Source organism: Sturnira hondurensis, unplaced genomic scaffold (assembly GCF_014824575.4).
Source record: "Sturnira hondurensis isolate 20B ecotype Veracruz unplaced genomic scaffold, ASM1482457v3 Scaffold0022908, whole genome shotgun sequence".
Lineage (NCBI taxonomy): Eukaryota > Metazoa > Chordata > Mammalia > Chiroptera > Phyllostomidae > Sturnira > Sturnira hondurensis.
The window spans coordinates 3,563,634-3,587,347 of NW_028095539.1; the positions used below are offsets into that span (position 1 = coordinate 3,563,634).

General features: G+C 58.0%; 1 protein-coding gene across 10 annotated transcripts in view; it reads left to right on the plus strand.

The window, feature by feature from the left end:
• Window positions 1-23,714, plus strand: part of RALGPS1 (Ral GEF with PH domain and SH3 binding motif 1) — a 230,959-nt gene that overhangs the window by 197,506 nt on the left and 9,739 nt on the right. For 6 of the 10 annotated variants that reach the window (XM_037036964.1, XM_037036967.1, XM_037036968.1 and 3 more), the window contains 5 exons: window positions 6,377-6,503; window positions 7,720-7,877; window positions 10,085-10,136; window positions 21,374-21,457; window positions 22,724-22,829. In XM_037036964.1, the coding sequence (XP_036892859.1) occupies window positions 6,377-6,503; window positions 7,720-7,877; window positions 10,085-10,136; window positions 21,374-21,457; window positions 22,724-22,829 (527 nt within the window). The remainder of the gene's footprint in view (window positions 1-6,376; window positions 6,504-7,719; window positions 7,878-10,084; window positions 10,137-21,373; window positions 21,458-22,723; window positions 22,830-23,714) is intronic. The other 4 variants (XM_037036969.1, XM_037036971.1, XM_037036973.1 and 1 more) reach the window with 3 other exon arrangements.

Consider the following 23,714-nt stretch of genomic DNA (forward strand, 5'->3'; position numbering starts at 1 on the left):
CCCTCAGGGGTCTGGTGGGAGAGCCGGGCAGTCAACAGGAAACCTCACTCAGTCCTTAGTTACAGATGGGCAGGTGCTGAGGTGGCGAGGTGCGGGCCATCCCAGAGCAAAGGGTGAGGGGCCTGGGCTCAGGAGGAGGGGTCACTGCCCTCCTCGTGAGAACTCACTCTGTGAAGCATGGATTCGGGCTTGTATCTCAGTGTCAGCCCTCACTGTTGTCTAACTGAACCCCTCAAGGCAGGAGACTGGCAGTTCTTTCCCTCTATTCTCTCTCTTCTCCTAAGAGCAGCTTCCAGAGTGAAGAGGAGGGCATTCCCAGGGCACGCCAGGCTGTCTTCGGGGGTCCACAGGGCTCCGGGCAATGCTCTGGCACTGGCTGGCTGACCCAGGTGGCAGGCGTGGCCCCTCCGGTTGGCTCTCTGGAGACTCAGACTGGAAGAAGGGGGAGCACCACTGTGAGTGCCAGCCGCAAGGATGGGTGCTGCCTGCACGGCCACCTCTGGGAGGGGGGATGTGCTGCTGAGGCCAGAAGAACAGGGCTTTGCTTCTGGGGCGCCTTCATTTAGAATCACAAACAAAGCAAGATCGCATTCCCCAGGCACCTAAAATGGTGCTTCTCCCAAGTAGCTGTTCTGGGGACCCTGTTTTACACAGGGTCCTTTGTCTCCTTATCCCACAAATGCCACCATTGTCCTGGCTTTCTGCCCCAGGCCTTCCCTCTTCTTACTGAGCTGACAACCCTGCATGACGTCACTCCTGCCTGGGGCTCCCTTGTGCTGTCACCTCATACATATCTGTCAGCTGCTGCCATCTGTCTCGTGAGGGTAGCACCCATCTACCCAAGGGCCTCCTGACATCAGCCCCAAACTGTCATTGTCCCTAAGTGAGTGGGCCAGCCTCCACTGAGGGTGACCTGCACACCCCCTCCCACCATCCCACCCCACCCCCTGGTGGCCCACCTCCTAGAGGTTTCCCATCCCCATCTCCCTCCCAGCCTGTGGTCTTGGCCATGTCCACATACTTTTCAGCCAGAGTGAGCTTTCCAGGATGCATATCTGAACACCTTACTGCCCCCGCTAAAAATCTCCAAGTCTTCCCCTCCTTAAATTCTAGGCCCCTCCCCCAGCCCCGCAGCTCACTCCTTTCCTTCAACGAACGCACACGTGCTCTCACACACACTCGAGCACGCCCTCGCACATTCCCCACCCTCAGCTCTTCAGCAGTTCCTCTGCGGCTTTTTCTGCCGTCTCTTGTCTCAGGGTCTTTGCATGTGCTGCTCCCTCTGCGTCTGCCGCCACGCTGCTGGAACTCCTGGCCAGGCTGGAGGTCAGACCCTCAGGTCCTCCACGGCTTCCCATGCTCCCGGGCGCACTGCCCACAGCTCCACTGCTCACCAGCTGCTGTCCCGGAGGCTCTGAAACCCTTCCGACCTCAGGGCCCACATCTCAGCGTGGAGACAGCTGCCCTGCCTGTGTGCAAGGGGGAACACCACTCCGTCGCTTTGTAGATGCTTGCTGAATGTCAGCCATTGGCATCACCACCATTGCTATTGCCAGGGTAGTTCTGCTGTTGGTCTGGTTGCTGCTGGTACCCGATTTCTTGTTAGGGTTCTCCTGTTGAAGCAGGTGTCTGTCTGGGGGTAACCACCTGGTTCCTGTCCCTGCCCCCGCCCCCCTAGACTGTGAACCCCAGCACGGCAGCTCTCCAGTTTGGCCTGGCTGTGCGGCACCCAGCCTGGCCCAGGAGATACCCACCACAAGAGGGAGGGTGGGACACAAATCCTTTCCTCCTCTTGGGGGGTCTGCCAGGTCAGGCCACTGTTCCCGCCTGGTCAACCCATAGTTCAGGCTCAGAGGTGTGCGGTGACTTGCCCTTCACTCAGCCTGTGAGTGGAAAGTGCCAGTGGGAGCCCAGGCCTGTCTGCCTCTGGTTCCCAAGGTCTTTGCCATTGCCGTCCGTCACCCTTAATCCTGTCCATGCCAGAGCCACGATCAGGAGGCCTGTGGTGCGTTCTCTACCGATCAACAAGTGGGCTGTTGGGCAGCCTGTTGGTTTCTTGAGAAAAATGTAATGAAAACCAGATTTTTTTCCCAACATGATATCTCACTCCCCACAGACTGTCAGCTCTCATATATTCCAATAAAACTGCTGAAGAAACAGCCACTTAAAGAGCTTTAAAGATTATTCATGGAAAAATTATGCTGAGGAAAAATAGAGCAGTCCTCTGAGAGAGTCGAGCCACACGGTCAGTTTTTCCAGCCGTCCATGCCATATCAGGCCAGGCAGCGGGGACCACACTCCGCTAAGCGAGGCCAGAGCCCCGGCTCATTATCACCGCCCCACCCCTGCCCCTGCCCACAGGACATGGAGAAAACAGCACTTGTCAGCTGCCTAGCTCAGAAACTAACTGTCCCAGAAGACACGTGTCCCTGGTGCTGTCACATGGTGGCCATCCCAGGCTCAGTGGTGCAGGAACGTGAGGCCTTTCAGTAGCAGAGTGTCACTTAATGCCAAAGAGGCCACCCCCATTCCTAGGTCCCGGCTGAATGGAAATTCCTCTGCTTCAGCGTCAGATCCAGGCCGTTGGTCAACAATGCAGTGGGTGGGAGTGGCCAAGACCCAGGGCATCCAAAGCGGCGTTTGTTTGACCCTGGGCCCTGGGAGATCACAGCCACTTTTGCCTGGGCCCCCCACAATTCCCCCCGCTGTACTGAGGGGCATCTGAGGCCAGGCATGCCTCCCAAGGCCATGCGATGCTTCAAGAAGAGGGGCCAGATCCAGGCCTCTTCCTGGAGGGAGAGTCAAGAGCCAAATGGAAGAGACAGAGGTTGAACTGGAGGCTTGAGAGAACTGCAAGTGGTGATGAGAGGCAGGAGCGGGAACCACAGGGAGACAGACAAGGAAGGGGTGAGCAGGAAGACCTAGGACTTTACCTGAAGAGCCTCGGGTGCAGCCCTCGCTGCACTCGCAGCTGGTTCAGAGAACACACCCAGCGCCCCTCCAGTGCTGACCAGGTGTGCTCTGAGCATCCCCTTTAAATCAGCGATAGTTGAAGCAGCCACTGCATAGGACTCAATGAACTGGGACGTGGAAGCGATCAGACAAGCCTGGCACACCACTGGTGCATTGCATGTTAGTGTCCTTCACCTTCCTTCCTTCATAAGTAGCAACTGCTGTCTGTATTCATCACACGCTGTCCGGAGGAAGTGCTTCCTGCCATTCAGCTCACCTCCAACTTGTCAGTTTGTTCCTTCTTCCCCCCCCTTCCCAGGTTTTCACGCAGGCCTGGCCTCTGAACTGTAGAGCTCCCCCCATACCACGCTGCACCCCTGTGTTCAAGTCCTGCGTGTATGAGGCATACACGCCCGGGCTTTCTTGCCTGTCAAGTGGGCCTACTAAGTGTGCCCACTTCATGAATTGCAGCCCACGCACACAGCATGTGCCAGACGCAGGATGTCCAACAGTGATTATCACCGTTGTCACTGCTACAGCACCAGAGAGTTGAGTTCCAGTTCAGACCGCAGGGGAGGAGCCACAGGACTTGACCTTTACAAAACATTGGCTGAACTCGGGGTAGGAGCCAGCGTGACTCAGGCAGGGAGGCCGCAATCCCACTGATAAACAAGGCAAATGCCGCCCTCTGCACGGACTCTGACTAAGCAGTGTGTGCAGAGCAAAACAGAGCAGCATGGCTTCCATCCTGCCTCTTCCTCCTGGGAGTGGCTGCACGAGATGTTTCCTCCAGGACAGAGCTTGCCTTCGCTTCCAACTCTGCGAGCAGGAGTTCTGCCGCGGGGCGTACACCGGAATCGCGGGGAGAGCCATCCCAGCCCACCTGAGGCTCTGCAGTCAGAGCCTCCGTTCCCACACACTCGCCCGAGGACGCTGGTGCCTACCCTGGTGCCTGCCCTCAAAGGAGCCGATGGGCAGTGTGAAACTGCTCACCAGGAAAGTGTGCAGCTCACGTCTGTGCTTTAGCTGCCGTGTCAGCACCCCCACACACGGCACTATAGCTGTCTTGGTGTCACGGCACAGTCACGTGTTTGTGGTGGTGGGGGTGGTGTGAACAAGCCTACTGCACCATCACGTGAAGGTGTAGTGCATACAGCTGTGTCGACTGCATGAGACTTAAGAATGATAATAAATGGCTATGTTACTGGCTTGTGTATTTACTATACTTTTAATCATGATTTTAAAGTGTATTCTTTCCACTTTTAAAAAAACTTTGCTGGAAAACAGTTTGCTGTACCATGCCAGCAGCAGCCTCACACGTCTCATGGTTTCCGAGTCTGGGTTGCGTCACTTTCTCCTCTGCTCGATTTAATCTCCTGTTGTTTGAACAGTGATGTACTGTGTGGGCTTGTAGCCTGAGCACTAGGGCCCAGAGCAGTGCTGTGCAGCCCAGGTCTGTGGCGGGCTGCACCACCCGGGTGTGGTCCAGTGCACTCTGAACACACCCCGTCGTTAAGCAGCGCTAAGTCCTGACAGTCTTAGGGGTTGGTCTGTCAGGGCCATGTTTGTAAGACGCCAAGTACAGGCTGGAATTGCTACCTAGGATGGTGTGCCCTGTGCCCTGCCACCAGGCTGGGCTGTCCAGGTAGCTGCACCCTGAGGCAATGAAGTGTGGTGGGGTCCCCTCATTAAGGTTCCTCGGGCCATGAACAGTAGCATCACCAGTGTGCCTAGGGCTCTGGTGAGAAGCTGTTGAGTGTTCATTGGTCTGGCAAAAATGAGGTCAATGGAAATGTCATTAGATCTTAGTGCCTCGAGGGGCGAGTGAGAGACAGAAGCAGAGCAACAAGGAACGCAGGCCTCTGTTTGAGGAAGCGTGATTGTCAGGGAGGAAGCTCTGGGGCCAAGGGACCTTATTTCACAGAAAATGAGAGACTAGGGTGTGTTGGTAGGCTGGGTTAGGGGCCAGAGAGAGAGGGGGGAGGCGATGGAGTGAATGCTCAGAGGAAGCAGGAAAGGCTGGAGAGAAGAGATTGGCCTTGGACGGAGGAGCCCCCCTGCCCCAGGCCCGACAGGAAGGATGGTGTGGATGGGGTGCACGTGGGGACTGCAGGGCCAGTGCGAGATGGGACCTGACAGCCACTTCTTCTTTGTGGAAGAAGAGGGTGCCGCCGTCGGAGAGTGAGGGGAGCTACGATCTGTGTGGGGGGCTTCAAGAGAGAGGTGACATTTAGGAAGAGTTACTGAGGGGAACTGCTTAGAAAGTTGGCTGTGACCTGGTGAAGGGATTGGTGGTGGGGCCCTGGAGAAATGAAGGAGAAGGTGTGTGTGCAGAGCAGGGTGGGAGGGAGGAGCAGGGACTCAGAGCTCGAGGAGACACGAGTTGCCCTGCCTCGGGAACCTTCCCCAAGTGCCAGAAGCGAGCCAGACCGTCCACAGTGGACAGGCGGCGGTATTAAAGAAATAGAGGGCCAAGCATGCTGGAGGGACCATCGGTCCCTGATGGGTCTGCAGCAGCTTGTGTTGCAGGACCTGGAGCCCCGGATGCAGTGCAGGCCTTGCAGGGCCCCGGAAAGCTCCCCAGCACGGCTGGGCAGCAGCCCCCGGTTGGCTGGGTGTGCTGTGCCCTGTGGAGCAGTGCAATGCCCTGGTAGCCAAGGCTTAGCGTCTCGGGGCCCCCTCCCTTCCTGAGCCATAGGGCGCGGTCAGTACTGAAGAGTACAGCAGTGGGCAGGACCACACCCCTCACACGTGCCTGTGAGTGTGGCCAGCAGGAGGGCTCCATGGTGCTCCGTGGGGTTGTGGCCCCAACCTCCCGACTCTGGTGACCACTGGGGCTGGAGGACATGCTAATAATGGTAACAAAACAAGTATGAGTGCTAACTGTGAACTCTGCATAGGTTACCTCCTGGCTCCTCCCAGTCCCCTGCAAGGTGAGTTGAACTATTTCCACTTTTCAGATGAGGAGACTGAGTCTCAAGGGAATGAGTTAACTGTCAGGCCCAGGGTCCGAGCCCCTGCCTGCACGGCTGTGCCCTCACGCAGGAGGTCCTTTGCCTCCCCTCATAAGCTCTCTGTCCCTTTTGTTGCACAAGCGGGGAGAGAAAGCAGCCGTGGAGGGGCACGGGGGTGAGAGTGCCAGCCTTGGAGTCAGAAGACTTACTGTCAAGTCCCCACTCTGTTACCCAGCTGGCTGGCCTGGCATAAGTCGTGCCCCATCAGGGGTGCTGTGCACAGCAGGACACTGGCCGTTTTGACTGCCCCAGGCACTAGCTATACTGGTCAGTCTCATGAGCAGAAAGCCATGGGGCTTGATGACCCTTGTCCTTCTGTGACAGCCGGGCCAGGTGCCTTGCCCCAGAGCAGGGCCCCTGGCCCCTGTGCCTTGCATCCCCCATCACCGCGCTCTCTGCTGTGTTCACAGGCTCCTCCGCCAGCTCCAGTTCTGCGAGGTTCAGCCGGCGGCCCACCTGCCCTGATGCATCTGTTGCTGGCAGCCTCCCCACACCCCCGGTCCCGAGACACAGGAAGAGCCACAGCCTGGGCAACAAGTGGGTAACCGAGCGAGCCCCACTCAGACTGGAGATGGGCTGAGCGTGGGCTGAGGGCTAAAGGGCTGCTGGGAGTGCTTGCCTCCCAGAGTTCTCCCCACCCATCTGAGAGTTTCTGACAGGCACTCTTAGGATCTCTGGCTGGTGCCCTCTCCCCGCACTGGTGAGGAGGCGCCGGGGCAGTGCTGATGACAGCTGCCACCAGCTCAGTAGCCAATGGAGGTTGCATGCAGGGACGGGCAGGGAAGCAGTGGTGGGACTCCTCCATAAGGTCACACCAGCTCCATTAGTGGCACCCTCGTGTGAGCCCTGAGTCCAGCGGGCTCTGTGGCTGTCGTGCAGGCAGCACCAGGTGTCTCACGGTGCCTGCGGTGTCAGGGCTCAGTGGCTCTGCTTACTGAATGCTGGAGGGAGCCTGCAGAACAGTGACCCTGTGGGGTTGACAGCTAGGGGACATGTGTGGTCCTCAGCATGGCCAGGGACAGCCATGCCCATGTCCCCAGGTGTCAGGCACAGGCTCCTGAGCAGTTGGGTCCATCCCTCCCTCCCGGCCTCTGTTCCCTCCTGCCTGCCCACCTTCTTCCCATCTTCCCTTTGCCTCCCTGCCTCCCGCCACCGAGACACAGGCTGCAGCCGGCCCAGGCTGGTGCTGGAGCCCCTAGGGCTGGATGAGAAAGTGGTTGCTCTCGGTGTGCAGGGCCTGCTCTGTGCCGGGCACCCTGCTCCGTGCCTGTCAGGCATGGTCTCATCAAGCCCCCTGGGGCTTCCGGATCAGCACTGTGCAGTGGGCGCCATAACAGTGAGTCCAGTGAGGCTCGGGGCTGGGAGCAAGGGGGAGGTGAAGCACCGTGCAGCAGTGCATAAAGTTGGAGCAAGGCTCTGGCCCCTGTGTGTGTGTGCCTCCAGAACCAGACCTGATGACCACAGGGGTGCGCTCCCCCGCCACGGTGTGCCCCGTCACTCACAAGCACCACCCACTCACCTGAGCCTCATAATCATCTTGGGAGACAGGCAGGGCAAGTACTGTTAGTCCCCACCTGACAGAGGGAGAACCGAGGTCCAAGTGAAGGATGTGACTTGCCCAAGGTCACGCCGTGAGATGGGGCAGAGACTGGACTTACACTCGGTTCTGGGCGGAGCTCCATGTCCGGCAGGCGCGCCACTGCTACTCCACAGATAAGGAGCTTTGCCTTCTCTCTTCCTTTCCGTTTTCCAGTATGATGTGTCAGTTGAGTGTAGTTGAGAGTAAAAGTGCAACTTTCCCATCGGAGAAAGCGAGGCACCTGCTGGACGACAGTGTCCTAGAGTCCCGCAGCCCCCGCAGGGGCCTCGCCCTCACCTCCTCCTCCGCCATCACCAATGGACTCTCCCTAGGTAAGCGTCTCTGGCCTACACGCGCCAGCGGGCGGCCACGGCCCAGCGTGTGCTCATGTCTGTCTGTCACTGCGCTGTGCCCGGCGGCCCCTCAGCCCTGCAGAGAGGGCTCCTTGCAGGAGTCACCAGAGCCAGGGGTCATCACAAAGTGCCCTGGGCTTGTCCTCGTCCTGCTGGTGGCCCTGAGCATGGCAAGCAGGTGGCAGGAGCGGCCAGACACATACGGAGACCCGCCATCAGAGCTGGGCCGAGGCCTCCTTTGGGCTGCTGCCCCCGGGGGGCCCAGCCAGCAAGGCAGAGCTGGGGCCGCTGCCTGAGGACAGCCGCTGATGGGTCACCAGGCGCTCACGTGTGTGCTTGTCCTCACACTGGAAAGTCAGGGTTGGGGGCGAGGATGCAACCCTCAGGGCGAGATGGCATGCCTGAGCTTCCGCTGGAAACGGCGCTCGCGTCAGCAGAAGGGACGGTGCTGCTCAGGCCCGATGGGAGGTGGTTGAAGTCAGAGCAGAGGGTGGCACTCAGCTGTGGTCTGGGCTCTGCCCCTTCCAGTGCCCAGGCCACCTGTCACTGCTACCATCAGACAAGAGCGCTCTCTGCTGGCCGTGCCCTTTCAGCGTGCCTGTGCTTCTGTAGTCCTTGTGTCTGTGTGTCGGTCTGCTTTCCTTAATGAGGAGCCCTCCCACTGTCAGGGGCGGTTTAGACAGCTGCTAGGCTGGGATTTGATCTGGTGAGGCCTGCAGGGTGATGGGCCCGTGTGCATGAGGAAGAAGAGGGTGTGGGGATAGGAAAAATGGGCAAGAATCTCATGTCCTACATGCTGGAAGCATGCGGCCAGTGTCTGAAGCAACATCACTCAAGGGACAGCCGTCTCCCACCACCAGTGGGTGACAAGCAGGGTCCTGTCTGCCTTCTGTCTTGGTATGGGTCATCCTGCTGGAACCTAGTCGGGAGCAGACACTGGTGTGGCTCAGAGGCACAAGCATCCCAGAGAATAGTCCCAGGGGCATTACGTCCGGAGAAGGCTGGTTAAACCAGGGAAGCAGTCTTCTCAGAGACCCTAAAATGCTGAGGGTATCATGGGTCACCAGGAGACAGCAGAGTCTGCAGGCCCCCCAGTGTTGGGTCACGGAACCCTCTCCTCGGAGTGTGCTGTGGGATGTGGTCTGAACCAAGCTGGGAAATGCCAGCCCAAGAGTGTTCAGCTGTTGACATCCAGAAACTTCCTGAGCTGTGCCGGAGCAGCCCAGGCCCTGCCCTCCCTGAACAGGACACTGAGTAGGACACAGGGCTGCCCGGTACCCAGGCGGGAGGCCAGCGGGCACTTCAGTTCTCAGCTCCTGCATTCGAGGAGCTTGCACGTGTTTCCGACTGGAGCTGAAAGCCCAGGAGCAGGTTGCCATGCGCATGTGCCCCGTTCAAACTCGAGCTGGTCCTCTGTCCTGTAGCTCCCTTCGGGCCTGAGACCCTCCCTCCCCTTTCCCACTGCCCGGCCTTGGTGCCAGCAGGTAGCCCAGGCAAAGCATGCTGAACCCAGGTGCCTCGAGGCCTGAGGGGCAGTACCAAGGCATGTGGCATCAGTAAAGGGGCAGAAGAAGATCTCCCTGCTGTCCTTGTGGCTGGGGGCAGGCCCTGGAGGACCCCGAGAGGCAGGATGTCTGAGTTAGCCCCAGAGAAGCAGGCCTGGGGGAGAGGGTTGAGCTCCCCTGTTTGGAAACTAGCCGGTTGTCTAAAGGGACCCTCCCTTGCTTTTGTCTAATGCTGGGCAGCTGCCCAGTGACCAGTGTCCAGTTAGGACCTGACCCTTGGGAGAAGAAGTGCTTCTCTGGCCTCTGTCCTCACCAGTTGAGGGCTGTGCTAGCACTGGTTTTCCTTGGCCAGAAGGGAGGCAGTGGGGAGCCGGGCCAGGCCAGCACAGAGGCCTAAGGACCCCAGTGGTCCTGGGACAGGCTGCTGCAATGCCTACCCGCAGTGGGCAGCAGGAAGGGAGTGGAGGGCCCAGGTGGAAAGAGTGGGACCCTCCCAGGACAGAGAGGCAGACATAGGGGCAGCAAACCCGCATCACAGTGACACCCACGGGGTCAGGAAGCTGCCGCTCCGGCACTGCCCCGGAGGCCAAGGGCCTGGGCCCAGCAAGCCAGAAGAGGCCCCTCTGGGGCTGGCCCCCTGGTTGCGGCTGCCCTGCTCACTGATCTGTGTTCCTTTTCCAGGCAGTAGTGAGAGCTCAGAGCTTAGTGAAGAGATGTCTTCAGGGCTGGAAAGGTGAGTGTGGCCTCACCCCCGGCCCAGCCCGTGAGGCTGCTCAGAAGCTCCTCGGGCCAGCTCGGCCCAGGGCAATACCAAGCGGAGGTGCGGGGGTGGGGGGGGGCTGGAACCCCAGCCCATGTTCTGAGCAGCCCCCTCATCGTCTGGTCCAGAGCGAGCCCAGGAGCCTGAATCCACGCCTCTTCCTCAGGCTGGGCTGCTGGGGAGGCCGGGGAGCAGATTTAGTCTGAAACATGGGCTCTTGAAACTAAAGGCCTGGGCCTGGGCCTGGGCCTAGTCTGTGGGTGGGCATGTTGCTCCGCCTGGGGGGACCGAGCGTGCCCACATGGCCTTGGGCCTTGGGCTGACGCCCTGCCTGCTGGGTACCAGTGACAGCACAGTGGACCCCTCTGCCCAGGGTTTGGCCCCCTGAGGGTGGCCAGGCTGCCCAAGGGATTGGGCCTCCCACTCAGGATTCACCCGCAGCACCTGCTCCACACGGTGCTTTCTCTGTGCCAGCCACCACGTGGGCTTTGAGAAGACAGGGACTCTGTGGATGGGGGTCTCCCAGAGCCACGGTGCCGCCCAAGGTGAAGGGCATTGTGGCAACCTTGAGGGGAGGCAGGGAGAAATCCAGTGACATGGAACATTGTGAGAGGCAGGTCTGCACTGTCCTTCTGAGTGGCCTGTCCACTGCTGGGACCTGTGCGAGTAGACAGGCACACACAGTCACACACACGCTCACACACACTGCACACACTAGACACACACGTCCTCACATGTGGATGGACATACCCACACATGCACATTCACACATGATTGCACCTGTGTTCCTCACACATACCCCTCACACACACACGTCCTCTGGTGCTGAAGCCTCCTGTCACCTCAGCCTCCACAGTCATAAAACAGCCAGAGAGGAGGTGGCTCCACCCAGCGAGTCTTCGCGGGGCAGAAGGGTTACGTGGTGGTGAGTGGCTCTTGCTGAGCATCCCCTGCGTGCCCAGTGCTGTTTTGGCCTCACCGAATCCTCAAGCACTTCTACACGGCTGTTCCTCAGGGTGTCCCCGTGTGCACACATGGACAGCAAGGCTCAGACAGGCGAAGGACCCTGTCTTGCTTCACACCCTCTGGCGGGGCAGCGCTGCCCCGTCTGTGTCTTCCTGGCCACTGAGCCACTGCTTCACCGCCGGTCCAGGCCTCACCCAGAGCGCTGCTGCGACAGCCACAGGCACTGGTCCCAGTTCGGTCGGTCGGTCGGTCTGTCCTGCGAAACCCTGGAGGGAGGACAGGACAGGACATGGGGAGCAATGGTGCATGATCCCTGGCCTCTGTCCCAGCTCCAGGACTCCGAGAAGGCCATTTGCTCGGCTCTCGTCCTCTCGTTGTCTTGTCCTCTCGTTCTCTCCTTCTCTCGGGTGGGTGGCCCCACCGCCCTCACTCGGGGCCACCTCAGCAGTGGGATGTGAGAAGTGGCAGGCACTGGGGCAGACCCCAGGTCTGCTGAGCAAGAGTTTGACTCTTCTCAGCACCAGTCAAAGGGCTCTGGGAGGGCCTGGGGAAGGGGCTCGCAGGCCGGCCAGCATCTTTCCTGGCCACAGGCCAGTGAGGGGACATGGAGTGGGGAGCACAGGCACGGCGCCAGGATCCTGAGCATCATCAAGCCTGGACCTACTCATTCACCCCTCCCTCCCCGTCCCTTCTCCCTTCCTTCCTCCCTCCCTCCCTCCCTTCCTCCCTTCCATCCTCCCCTCATTCACTCACTCGTTCATTTATTCCGTTCGAGGATATTAAGCAACTGCTCCCTGTCAGACACCACCCCGAGGCAGCAGAAACAGTTCCTGCCAGCACCCATGGCTGAGATGAGAGCTGCCAGGAAGGAGGATGGAGGGGGCACTCCTAACCCAGAGAGACACGCTGTGCCCAGCTTAGTGGGGAACGCTGGGGAAGAGCGTTTCTCTTTTCTCTCCTTCACTTAGAAAGTAGCACAGACTCGCCATCCGTCTAAACGCCTGTAGTAGGTGTTTGGAGGCAGTGTCTCCTGGGAGTGCTGATCTCGCAGCGAACTCGCCACCTCGGGACAGCCCTGCAGGCAGAAGGTGTTGTTGCTCACTCTCCCGGGACCTGGCGCGTGGTGGAGCCCTTCCTTGCTGAGGGGAACAGGAGACCGTGTGCTTTGGGAGGTGCCAGTGAGGCTAGAAGGTCTCCTCCAGTCCCTTCCGAGACCCACAGCTGTCCCAGCTGCCTCTTGGCCTCCAGCTCCTATGGCCCAGCCCCGGCCTCCATTCCCACCTTGTACTGGCCTCTTTTCATATCCACCAGAAAGAACCCACTCCCTCAAAAGCATGTGAGCATTCTAGGCTTTCCCAGAGGGCGTGATTTGTGTCACACACTTCGAAATCTTGGTTAAATATTCTTCCTCATTGCACTTCAGTGGCCACCATTCATGTTGCCACCTGGGCCTCTCCTATCCTGACCTTCACCCCCAACGCTCAGCTCCGCTGGGTCCTCCTTCCACCCTGGCCTCCCCGAGCCACGGGGCTTCTCCCCGTGCTCCTGCTCTGCAAAGGGGAAAGGTTCCCTCCCCCACGCCCAGGAGCCAGGGTGTCACCCTGCCTGGTCCCAGAGGTGGCATCTGCTCAGAAAGAGCCTCCAAAGCACTTCACAGTACAGCGAGCCGCCCGTCTCCAAGGCCCCGCCTGCTGCTCCCACAGACTTTGTGAGAGCGCAAGCTCTCCCTGCGTCTTCACACCTGCGTGGGTGGGCGGTGGCCCAGAAACAGAGCCAAGGGCACAGGGGCGGGCTAGGGCCCAGCCTAAGGAATCAGGTGTGAGAGAGGAAGAGGTACTGGCCTCTGTGGTCCCCAGAGGCCAGGCTAGGGTGGGGGCAATGCTTTGCCCCACAACCCTGAAGCTTAGGGGCCATAACCTTGAACTGAATTGCTCAGCTCTGGTGACAGGTGTGGCCCAGGCCAGGAAGAGAAATGGGGCCAGATACCAGCATGAAGGACGTGGAGGCTTCAGCCCAATGACCCCTGCCACCGGTACACACCCCGCTATTGGCTCCAGGTCACGTCTTAATCACCCTTTATGCCACTGCGGACTGGAGATGGAAGGCTTCCCCTTATCCCACCAAAACTGGGATCATCTGGGCCTGTCTGGGGAGTTTGCCTGCCCCGAGTTTATACATGTGGACATTTCAGCCTGGTAGCCCAAAGACGGTCCTTGGGTGGCAGCCAGAGCTTAGGCTGTGCCAGCTGCTTCCTTGAGGTGACCAGCCTTGAAGGGGTCCCACAGAGCCCTGGGGCCCTGCTGCGCTGCTGTCTGTGGGAGTGGGCCGGGTGGAGGGGTGGCACAGCCACCAACCCTTGTTCTTGCTTGGGGTGCGCAGTGAGGACTCAAGGAGCTGCTGCTGCTGCTGTCATCCTCCTGTCTCCTCGCCCATCTCAGCCTCAGCAAGGTCACAAGGCCAGGGGCCGCCCGACCCAGGGAGACGTGGATCATTTCTCAGTGAGCAGGCTGCCCTGAACACCCACCCTTATCTTCAGGACCAGAAGGAGACAGAGTGGTGGTCCTGGGTCAGGGCCCTCACTGAGGAACCACTGGGGAGGCAGAGGAGGGGGCCCCCTTCTCTCTAAGGATGCTTCCTCACATCTCCCCCTGCAGGGGAGTGGGGCAGCCCTTCCCATCGTCCCCGTGGACTTAGCTGGAAGCAGGGACTGTGGTTGTACCCAGCTGACCTTGAGCAAATCTCAGGTGTCTCAGAAGTGAAAGGGCAGGGGACGTTTCCGTCAGGCCCGTCAGTAAGAGCGGACAGGTGCCTCTTTATGCCTGATGTGCCACCAGTAGTGAGAACAAGAACCTCAGCTGAAAAGTTAGACATTTTAAACAAGGTTTTTAAAAATTTATATTTTACTGATTATGCTATTACAGTTGTCCTGATTTTCCCCCTTTGTCCCCCCTCCACCAAGCACCCCCACTCCCTTAGGCAGTCCCCCCACCGTTGTTCACGTCCATGGTCATGTGTATAAGTTCTTTGGCTACTCCGTTTCCTGTACTGTACATTATATCCCCGTGGCTACTCTGTAAATACCTATTTGTACTACTTTTTTTTTTTGAGTTAGGATTTTTTAAAAAGATTTTATTTATTTTATCTTTAGAGGGGAAGGGAAGGAGAGAGGGAGAGAAACATCAATGTATGGTTGCCTCTCGTGAGTCCCCTGCTGGGAACTGGCCTGCAACCCAGGCATGTGCCCTGACTGGGAATCGAACTGCGATCATGTGGTTCGCAGGCCCGTGCTCAATCCATTGGGCTACACCAGCCAGGGCCCTATTTGTACTTCTTAACCCCCTCACCTCTTCACCTGTTCCCCCACACCCCCTCCCATCTGGCAACCATCAAAACCCTCTCTGTATCCATGATTCTGTCTCTGTTCTTGTTTGCTTACTTTGTTTTTTTAGATTCCATTGTGGATAGATTCGTATTTTTTGCCATTTTGTTCATAGTTTTGATCTTTTCTTAAATAAGTCCCTTTAATATTTCATGTAATAATGGTTTAGTGATGATGGACTCCTTTAGTTTTTTCTTGTCTGGGAAGCTCTTTATCTGCCCTTTGATTCTAAATGATAGGTTTGCTGGGTGGAGCAGTTTTGGCTATAGGTCCCTGCTTTTCATGTCTTTGAATGTTTCTTGCCAATCCCTTCTAGCCTGCAAAGTTTCTTTTGAGAAATCAGCTGACAGTTTTATGGGAACTCCCCTGTAGGTAACTAACATTTTTTCTCTTGCTGCTTTTAAGATTCTCTCTTTATCTCTAACCTTTGGCATTGTAATTGTAACGTGTCTTGGAGTGGGTCTCTTCGCATCCATCTTGTTTGAAACTCTCTGTGCTTCCTGGACTTGCATGTCTATTTCCTTCACCAAATTAGAGAATTTTCCTTCATTATTTTTTCAAACAGATTTCCAATTTCTTTCTCTTTTTCCTCTCCTTCTGGCACTCCTATGATGTGAAGGTTGGACCTCTTGAAGTTGTCCCAGAACTGTTTATACTATCCTCATTTTCTTGGATTCTTTTTTCTTCTTGTTTTGTGTAGTGGTTTTTTGCTTCCTTATGTTCCAAATCATTGATTTGATTCTTGGCTTCATCCATTCTATTGCTGTTTCCCTATAAATTGTTTTTTATTTCAATTAGTGAATCCTTCATTTCTGACTGGATCTTTTTTACGCTGCTGAGGTCCTGACCAATTTCCTTGAGCGTCCTTATAACCAGTGTTTTGAACTCTGCATCTGATAGATTGCTTATCTACATTTCATTTAGCTCATTTTCTGGAGTTTTGATCTGTTCTTTCACTTGGGCCATGTTTCTTTGTCCCCTCATTTTGGCAGCCTCCCTGTGTTTGTTTCTATGTATTAGGTAGAGCCGCTCTCTGTGTCTTGGTAGTATGGCCTAATGTAGTAGGTATCCTATAGGGTCCAGTGGCACAGCCTCCCCTATCACCCAAGCCCGAGGGGTACTCGAGATGCACCCCTCATGTGGTCTGAGTACACCCTCCTCTTATAGTTGAGCCCTGGTTGCTGTTGGCAGATCAATGGGAGGGATTTACCCAGGCCAGTCAGCTACAAGGATTGGCTGTGACCACTGACCACCAATCTCCACCCTCCGTGGAGGATCAGCTGTGCAGGGGCAGAGTGTTGCTACTCTGACATGGTCTGTAGCTGTCCACTGGGTGCGCTGGCCCTGGGGTTTTCTGGGTGGGACAGGCCAAGGTCAGCCCCCACCTGTGTTTTGCCTGGGTCCACCCTGCCTGAGCTATAAAGGAATCTGAGATGGCTGCTACTTGTGCTGGGCTTGGAGATTCCCAGGTGAAGCCAAACTGTGAGTCTAGGCTGGCTGCCGCTAGTGCCAGGCCTGGGGCTCGCTGAGGCCAGCTGTTGCTTGTTTCAGAGGATTTAGGAAGTTGGGAAGCATGAGCCAAGGCCAGTCGTTCTTTTGGAAAAGCAGCTTGGGTGGGCCCGTAAATTGGGTGGAGGAGTCTCTGGGGATCTCCAAGGCGGGTCAAACAATGTTAGCGAGGTTGATGGAATCTCAGATATGGCACCAGCTTGCCAACTCTGTGGGGGGAAAGTTTAGCAAAGGGACGATGGCCCCTGCTCGCCCTGATGCCTGACACATCAGTGCCTCCCTGTGTACCACTGGTGCCTTTCCAGCTGCGACCCCGGGCTTGGAACTCAGAGGGAGCGAGTCTGAGTAGGTGAGTCCGTGTGGGGGTTCTTTCAGAGGAACTGCTTGGGGCTCCGGCAGTTTCTTCCACTGACACAATCCCTGATAGTTTTGCAGCCAGAAGTTGTGGGGGCTCATCTTCCTGGCACTGGGACCCTGGGCTGGGGGGCTGGTGTGGGGCTGGGGGGCTGGTGTGGGGCTGGGGCTCCTCGCTCCCGAATTTTTAGCCACCACGTGTGGGTGAGGGACCAGCCAGTTCTGCATCTGCGCCCCTCCTCCCAGTCGGGATGGGTGTGGTTTCTTCAATTCCATAGTTGTCAGTCTTCTATTCAACTCGATTTCTGGTGTTCTGAGTGATGTTTTTTCTATATTTTAGTTGTAATTTTGATGTGGTTGTGCGAAGAGGTCAGCCATGTCTGACTTCATCGCCATCTTGTCTGGAAGCCTTAAATGAGGTTTTTAAAATGAGGAACAAAGTAATTGCTAGAGATGAACACGTGTGTAGGTATGAAAATACATGATGTCATCCATCTCAGTTATCTCTGAGTTGTAGGGTTATCAGGTGAGTTTCTTTCCTTTACTTTTTTTTTCTGTATTCTCCAAATTTTCCATAATAGGTAAATGTTTCTCTTAAACCCAGAAAAAAATTAACATTTAACTTTTTAAAAGACAATATCATCAGAAATGTTTACTGATCCATTTCTAGGAGGTGAAGTAGGAAGCACATCACGAAGTTCATTACCGTCCCTCAGCCTTCCGTCTTCTCGAGTCTGACGGGGCCTGTGTGGGAGGGGCATGAGAGAGGGAGAGGCGGGCCCGCAGTATGAGTGGTGGAAAGAGGAGGAATGGGGCCCTTGGAGGAAGCCCCCCACTGGCGGGAGGGGGGGGAATGCAACACCCTCTCTGGCACACAGCTGGTGCTCACCCCTTCCCGGGACAGAGCGAGAACTGGTCACAGCTCACAGTCAAGTTGGGAGACAGGGATCAGTGAAGTCAGGTTCACAGAGGGTCAGCAACAGGAAATGTCCAGCAGGGAACCCAGTCAGACTGCAGGTTCAGGGGCAGACTCTGCACAGATGGTTAAGCAGAAGTCCAAGGACATTGGTGAAGAGGGACCACAGTGGGCCCTCAAGGGAGTCCTGGGACCTGAGGAGGCTGCGAGTCCTGAGTTGTGGGCCAGGGTGGGAGAGGTGGCCCGGGAACACTTGGTGTCTCTGCGAGTTGCTGCAGGAGAGGTGGGCTCCAGGATGCATCCCGGTCTCTGAAGCTCTTGGTGTAACTCACAGTGAAAGATGACGGTCTGGCTTCTGGACGCTGCCTACAGCGCTGGGAAGGGCCTGCAGCCTGGCTGCATACTGTCTCCGTGACCTTGGGCTCGTCTGCGGACCTCTCTGAGCCTCAGGTCCCCCAACTCTGCAGGGAGGATGCTCGCAGGAAGTGGCACATAAGTGGAATGGCTACATTTGGGGAAGTTGCTTTGGGATTTTTCTGAATTTCACTCAGTGGGCATCTCTTGTTCCAGGAATCCAGGGCTGGGCAGGGTGAAGGGAAAACCCCCCGATGGCAATCAGTCATTTCAGAGGGATGGACTGTAATGAAGGCAGGTGTGCACTAGCCCCGGCTGGCCACCGGACAGTGGTGAGGCCCCATAGGAGAGCACTGCCTACAGGTGGCCGCACATACGTCCTCGGTGTTGAGGGGTTGGGTGTTGCCCTTTCTGCCCTTTGTGCGGCTTCCTTGTTCTTAGCTGGTGGAATCTTCCCACAGCCTCCGGGCGCCCCAGGGAAGTGGGGTAGTGGCCCTGGAGCCCCAGGTCTGACACCCTCCAGTCAGAGTTTCTGCAGACACTCTTCTCCCTCCTGGAGAAGGTCAGAGGCTCGGGCAGATGCCAGTGTGCCGGGGACAAGGGTGCCTCTTGAGCCCCTGACTCCACAGTGTTTGGGGGGAGGGGAGGCTCTGGAGGCGAGGGGTCCCTTTCAACGGAAGTGCACCCATGAGAGCAGCTGTGTTCAGGGGGTGAGGCCCCCGTGCCCTGAAGCTGAGGGCCAGGAACACCCCAGGCTTGTCTGGAAGCCTTAAATGAGGTTTTTAAAATGAGGAACCAAGTACCTCACCTGCCATCTGTCCCTCCTCAGTCTGGTTTTCCGGCTGCACCCTGCTGTTGTCCTCCATTCTGCCGCTCCACCTTGGGGGGTGGCCCAGGTGGGCGAGGAGCTGAGCTGCACCTTCTCTCAGAGGTGCCGGGTGCTGCCTTGCCCTCAGGAGCAGACTCCGACGTCTGGCACCTGAGCCTCACCCCAGGAGCTTCGGCCCCTCTGAGTGAGAGCAGCGGGCAGCAAGCAGTACCGGCCTTTCTCTTGACCCTGTTCTTGGGCCCCAGCTGAGAAGGGCTGGGCCCTGCCCCTGCTGCTGTGGCTTCACAGGTAGCCGAGAAATCTGCCACAGCCCCTCTGTCCACCAGAACAGCCCCCAGAGTCAGGTCCTAGGAAGTGGGCAGGACTGTCCTCCTGCCTCATGTCGATCCTGCTCAGTGTTTGTCTGCTCTGGCTCCGCGCTGTCTCTGCAGACCAGCCTTCTGTTCTAGACTCCCCAGCTCACAGAGGGGGAGATGGACACCTGCCAGCTTCCCAGGTTACATGTCAAAGCTTCGCCCAGCCACAGAGCCTGGCTTCCAGTCTCTCAAACATGGCCTCTGATGGCCAGGGGAGGGAGCCTGATAGACTGGGTGTGGGTCGGAACTTCCGGTGCAAAACTGCCCAGCAGAACTTCCGGTGCAAATACGACTCCTAGGGACCCACTCAGCGGGTCAGGGTCAGTGCCCCGAAACAGTAAGTGACTCACAGGCAGTAAAAACCCTTTAATAAGTACTGCTGGGGAGACATCCCGGGACCCAGCGCAACTCGGGGTGGCAGCTTCCTGCCTGCAGGAAGCTGGTGAGGGTGAGTCACCAGGAAGTGGCTAGGGAAGAGGCCCAGCCGAATGGGACGGCTGCCTGTGCAGGGTTTGCTGGCGCAGGTCGGCACTGCTGATGAGCAGGCCCCGGGCCCCTTCCACGGGTACACGCCTGCCACAGCCTCTGTGCACTGGGGGCAAAGGAACGGGGGTCCAGGTTCTGCTAAGACAAGACCACTGGGGCCTCAGTGAGGTTATCATCCAAGACTTCTCCCTGCACTCCGACCTCCTAGGCCAGTAACAGGGACTCAGGGTGAAATTGTGAGGTTCAGTCCCAAGACAGCTGCCACCCAACGGCGCACCTAGAAACTGTCAGGGGAAGGCATCTCCCAGACCCACCTTGGCCAGTCTGAATTCTCGCGGTACCGTGGGCGTCTGGCTGCTCCCACCTCAGCATCGCCACCCACTCTTCCTGTTCCTCATGTTGTGACCTTGGGCAAGTTACTCCCCCTCTCCAAGCCTCAGAGTCCTGGTCTGTGAGGTGGGGATAAGAATAGCGCCTGCCCCCGGTGTCGCTGCAGCCAACAGGACAGTGAGTGGACACTGCTCAGCACGTTACCGGGCACCCACCTTCCCCTTCCTCACCCCTACCCATCATCCCCACCATCCCATCACCCCACCGTCCCACCACCATCATCATCACCGCCTTCACCCACAGAGGGACCACAGTGGTGCGCTCCGTGGTTGCCAGCCCACATCTTCCAGGGCTGTGTGGGAAAGTCCTTAGTTCCCTCGTAGTCAACAGTCGAAAAACAGCAGCTGCTAGTTAGTGCCAGGAAGCCAAACCAGCAGGAAGACACTCCATGGGCAAAGCCCAGGGCCAGGGGCCCAGGAGGTGGCCCTGCTCCAGGAGATCTGGGCCTACAGACTGAGGGGCCATCCAGCGTCGCAGGCACCGACCAAGTCCATCCAGCACCAGGTGCAGCAGACACCTACCAGGAATGGAGCCTCCGGAAAGGAATGCCAGGGAGCCGCCCCGGAAGAGCTAGCTTTGAACCTGGGGCAGGCCTGCTCGGGCCACCTTAGCCTCTCCCCAACCTGAAACATGTGGGAGGAGCGTGAGCCATGGAGTGAGTCAGACAGACCGGGGTTCAAACCCTGCCTAGCCAGGCCTGTCGTCCCCACCCCACTTGGCGCTGAGCCTCAGCCCCACCCTGTTCTAGGGTGGGTGGTGGCGCTTGGACAAAGCCCCAGTGAGAGAGAGTGTGCATGGCCTGGCACCTGGGGGCGCTCACCAACTGGTGACTCCCCCGAGACTGCCTTGGTGACCCTGACGTCCCTGCACACTCCCGCCAGCCCGGGGATACACGGGGAAGACGCTAGTCTAAAGCTCCTCATGAGCACACATCACTCCTGCCAAACTCCCGTTAAGCGTGCAGCCACGGACTGTCTCAAGGAGCGGACAGAGTAATGGAGAGAAGGGGGCAGCACACCCCGTCACCCGTCTGAGGAACCACTGGTAGCAGTGGACAGCCCACTGCGGTCACACATTTCCCCGGGGGCCACGGGGGAAAGAAGCCTCCTGAGTCAGAAGGTGGAGAGAAGGGGCCAGAGGCTCCAGCGCCGCCCAGCAGTGGCTCCGCAGGAATTCGAATCAAATAGGAGACTCCCACCATGCACAAGGGACATCACCAGGGCACCGTTCACCCGCAGACCCTGCCCCAGTTCATAAGAAACCACTAGGGGTGGCTGGGAGGAAAGCACCTCTGGGGGTGGGGGGCTGTGGTGTGTTGTGACGTCTCACCTGGCTATGAAGTGCTCAGCGTTAGAGGTCTTACAGATCGTGGTCGAAGCGCTAGGGCTTTGCAGAACTTAAAGCTGGTTCCCCGCTTTCTGCGGGGCCTCCTGTTCGCTCACTGCTCTGCAGCCGCTTGAGGAAACAGTCACCTGGGGTCCTGGGGCCTTTCAGGGATGGAGGCTGTGGGGCTGTGTGCCCATGGGCCTGGCAGCTCAGATGGGCCGGAGGCCTGACCCAGGGGTGGGGGTGGGGCCGAGCTGGGGCTGGGGCGCCCGAGCTGATGGCCACAGTCCCAGATGGTCTTGTCTCCCCAGCCTATCGCTGAAACTCCACCTTTTCCCTCCAAAGCAGGGGACGTCTCTACGCCACCCTGGGGCCCAACTGGCGGGTTCCCATTCGGAATTCTCCCAGAACCCGGAGCTGTGTCTATAGGTATTCTTTATTCACGCATTTGTCTGTTCTTCAGGTAACTAGAGGGTGCTTGTTGGGCGCGGGGCACTGGGCTAGAGGCCCCGCCTCAGTCCACCAGTCTGCTGCTAAAGAGACCAAAATGCAAGAGAAAGTCACAGGTGCCTGTGGCCCCAGAGAAGGGGCCTGCTCTGGAGGGGAAAGACTGGAAGGGCAGTGGGAATTATCCTGATTAAATAAAGGGAGAGATAATAAGAGTGCCCCCAGGCTAAGGGACAGTGCGGGGGGCCTTGAGGCTGGAAGAGGAGGGTGATTGGGAATAAAGGACAGTCAGTGTTGTGAGAATGAGAGGAGATGAGGCTGGAAAAATGGGTGGAGCCACGTCTGGGATGGGGAGGGCAGTGAGGGCAGTGGTCTCAAAGGCAATGGAGGTGTTGGGTGTTGGAGGGGAGGGAGGGTGGCGTGACTAGGTCATCCTAGCAGCCTGTGGAGAGCACACAGGAGGGAGGCCGGAGTGGATGCTGTGAGGCCGTGGCTGAGCATGGGCAGTTGGTCCAGAGAAGATCGAGTTCTGCCCTAAGTTTGGAGAAGTGCCATTGCAGGGGTGGCAGGATAAGAGGAGAACACCCTGAGGTTCCTGGCTCAAGCAGCCAGGTGGGCGGCAGTGCTGGTCACTGGGGTGCAGCAGAAGAGCAGCCTGGGGGACCTCGCTGGGCCGAGGGAGGTGCCTCCTGGGAAGCTGAGCTCCTGCTTGCTGAGATGGAGTTTAGGACAGAGGTCCAGGCTGGTGCTGCACTTGGGCACCTTCACCCATAGGTGGCGCCCGAAGCCCTGTGGTGAGGGCTAATGAAGGGACCCTGAGGAAGAGGTGCTGGGGCATGGCGGTGCGTGGTCTCCTGTGCCCCCTCTCACTTCACCCAATCTCTCCTACTTCCTTGATACTCCTCTCAGGCTCCTGCCAACACAAAAAGGAGGAGCTGCATAGTCCCCAAGGTCCCCAAGTACAGAGGAAGCCACCACAGAGGTCAGGATAAGGTGTGAGTGCTGCGAGGCACCTTGGTTATGGGCAGCTTGGCCACCAAGCATAGTGCTCTACAGTGCTCACACAGGTGAGGGAGTTGAGAGTTCCCAGGGCCACCATCCTTCACACTCTCTGCAGCCTTAAGGTCCTCCCATCCCAGCCTGGCCCCAGAGCCCTCTGGTCCGTGGCAGCATCGTGGGCCCCAGTGAGTGAGAGGGTGCCTGGCCACAGCTCCTCCAGGTGGTGTCTGACCAGTGGTCTCCCCGCAGCCCCACCGGCCCGTGCATCTGTACGTTGGGGAGCTCAGCAGCAGTGCCCACCATGGAGGGGCCTTTGAGAAGGAAAACGCTGCTCAAGGAGGGTCGGAAGCCCGCGGTGAGTGCGGACAGACCTCGGTCCAGAGGCAGCACAGGCCTCAGCGAGAGCCTGGGCCCCAGCCCTGGCTGTGCGACTGAGTGGGCGAGGAGCTCGGCTTCCACAGCTGCACATCGGGATAGAATAGTACCGCCATCCTAAAGGACTCGGCGAGAATGTCACATGCACTGCAGTGCACACACTGAGCATGCAGTGAATAGGGCTGGGTGATCATCTTGGGGACAAGTGGAAGCCTGGAGACCTGGGGAGTGGGGCTGGGGGATCCTGCACCTGAGACGGGCAACGAAGCCCAGGAGAGTCTCAGACCCAGTCCTCTCTCCCTCTGGCAGCCACACAAAACAAGTCACAAGACACAGGGACAAGGAATCAGGAGGCCTTGCAGGCTCCACCACTAGCCCCCAGGCCGCCCACGTTGGACCCAGATGTCACTGGCCCATGGCCCCCACCTGTGGCAGGGCCTTAGTTCCTTGCAAAGGCCTCTCTGTTTTTTCCACCATGGCAAGCTGCCCGCACACCCACTGTGAGCTGCGTCGACAGGCAGCATGCACTTGTATCTGCTGTGCCTTTCTCTCCTGCTCTGGCCCGTGCCTTCCACTGTCCACTGCCCCTGGAGCCCCTTGGAGATGCCCCCTCCTGCCAACACCCATGAAGGTGCCAGGGCCCTAGTGCAGCTGCCACCTCCATGCTTTCCCGTCTGCAGGTGCCAGATGGTTCCTGCATGAGGAGGGATCTTCACCCCAGCCCTGGCCATACTCTGTCCTTGGACACAGTGTCCCAAGGCATCCTGTGACATGGGGCCCTACATCTAGCCTGTTGTAGCAACTGCCTGCCTCTCTCCCGTTCCCAGAGTTCAGGCCTCGGCTACTCTGAGGCCAGAGCAAGGCA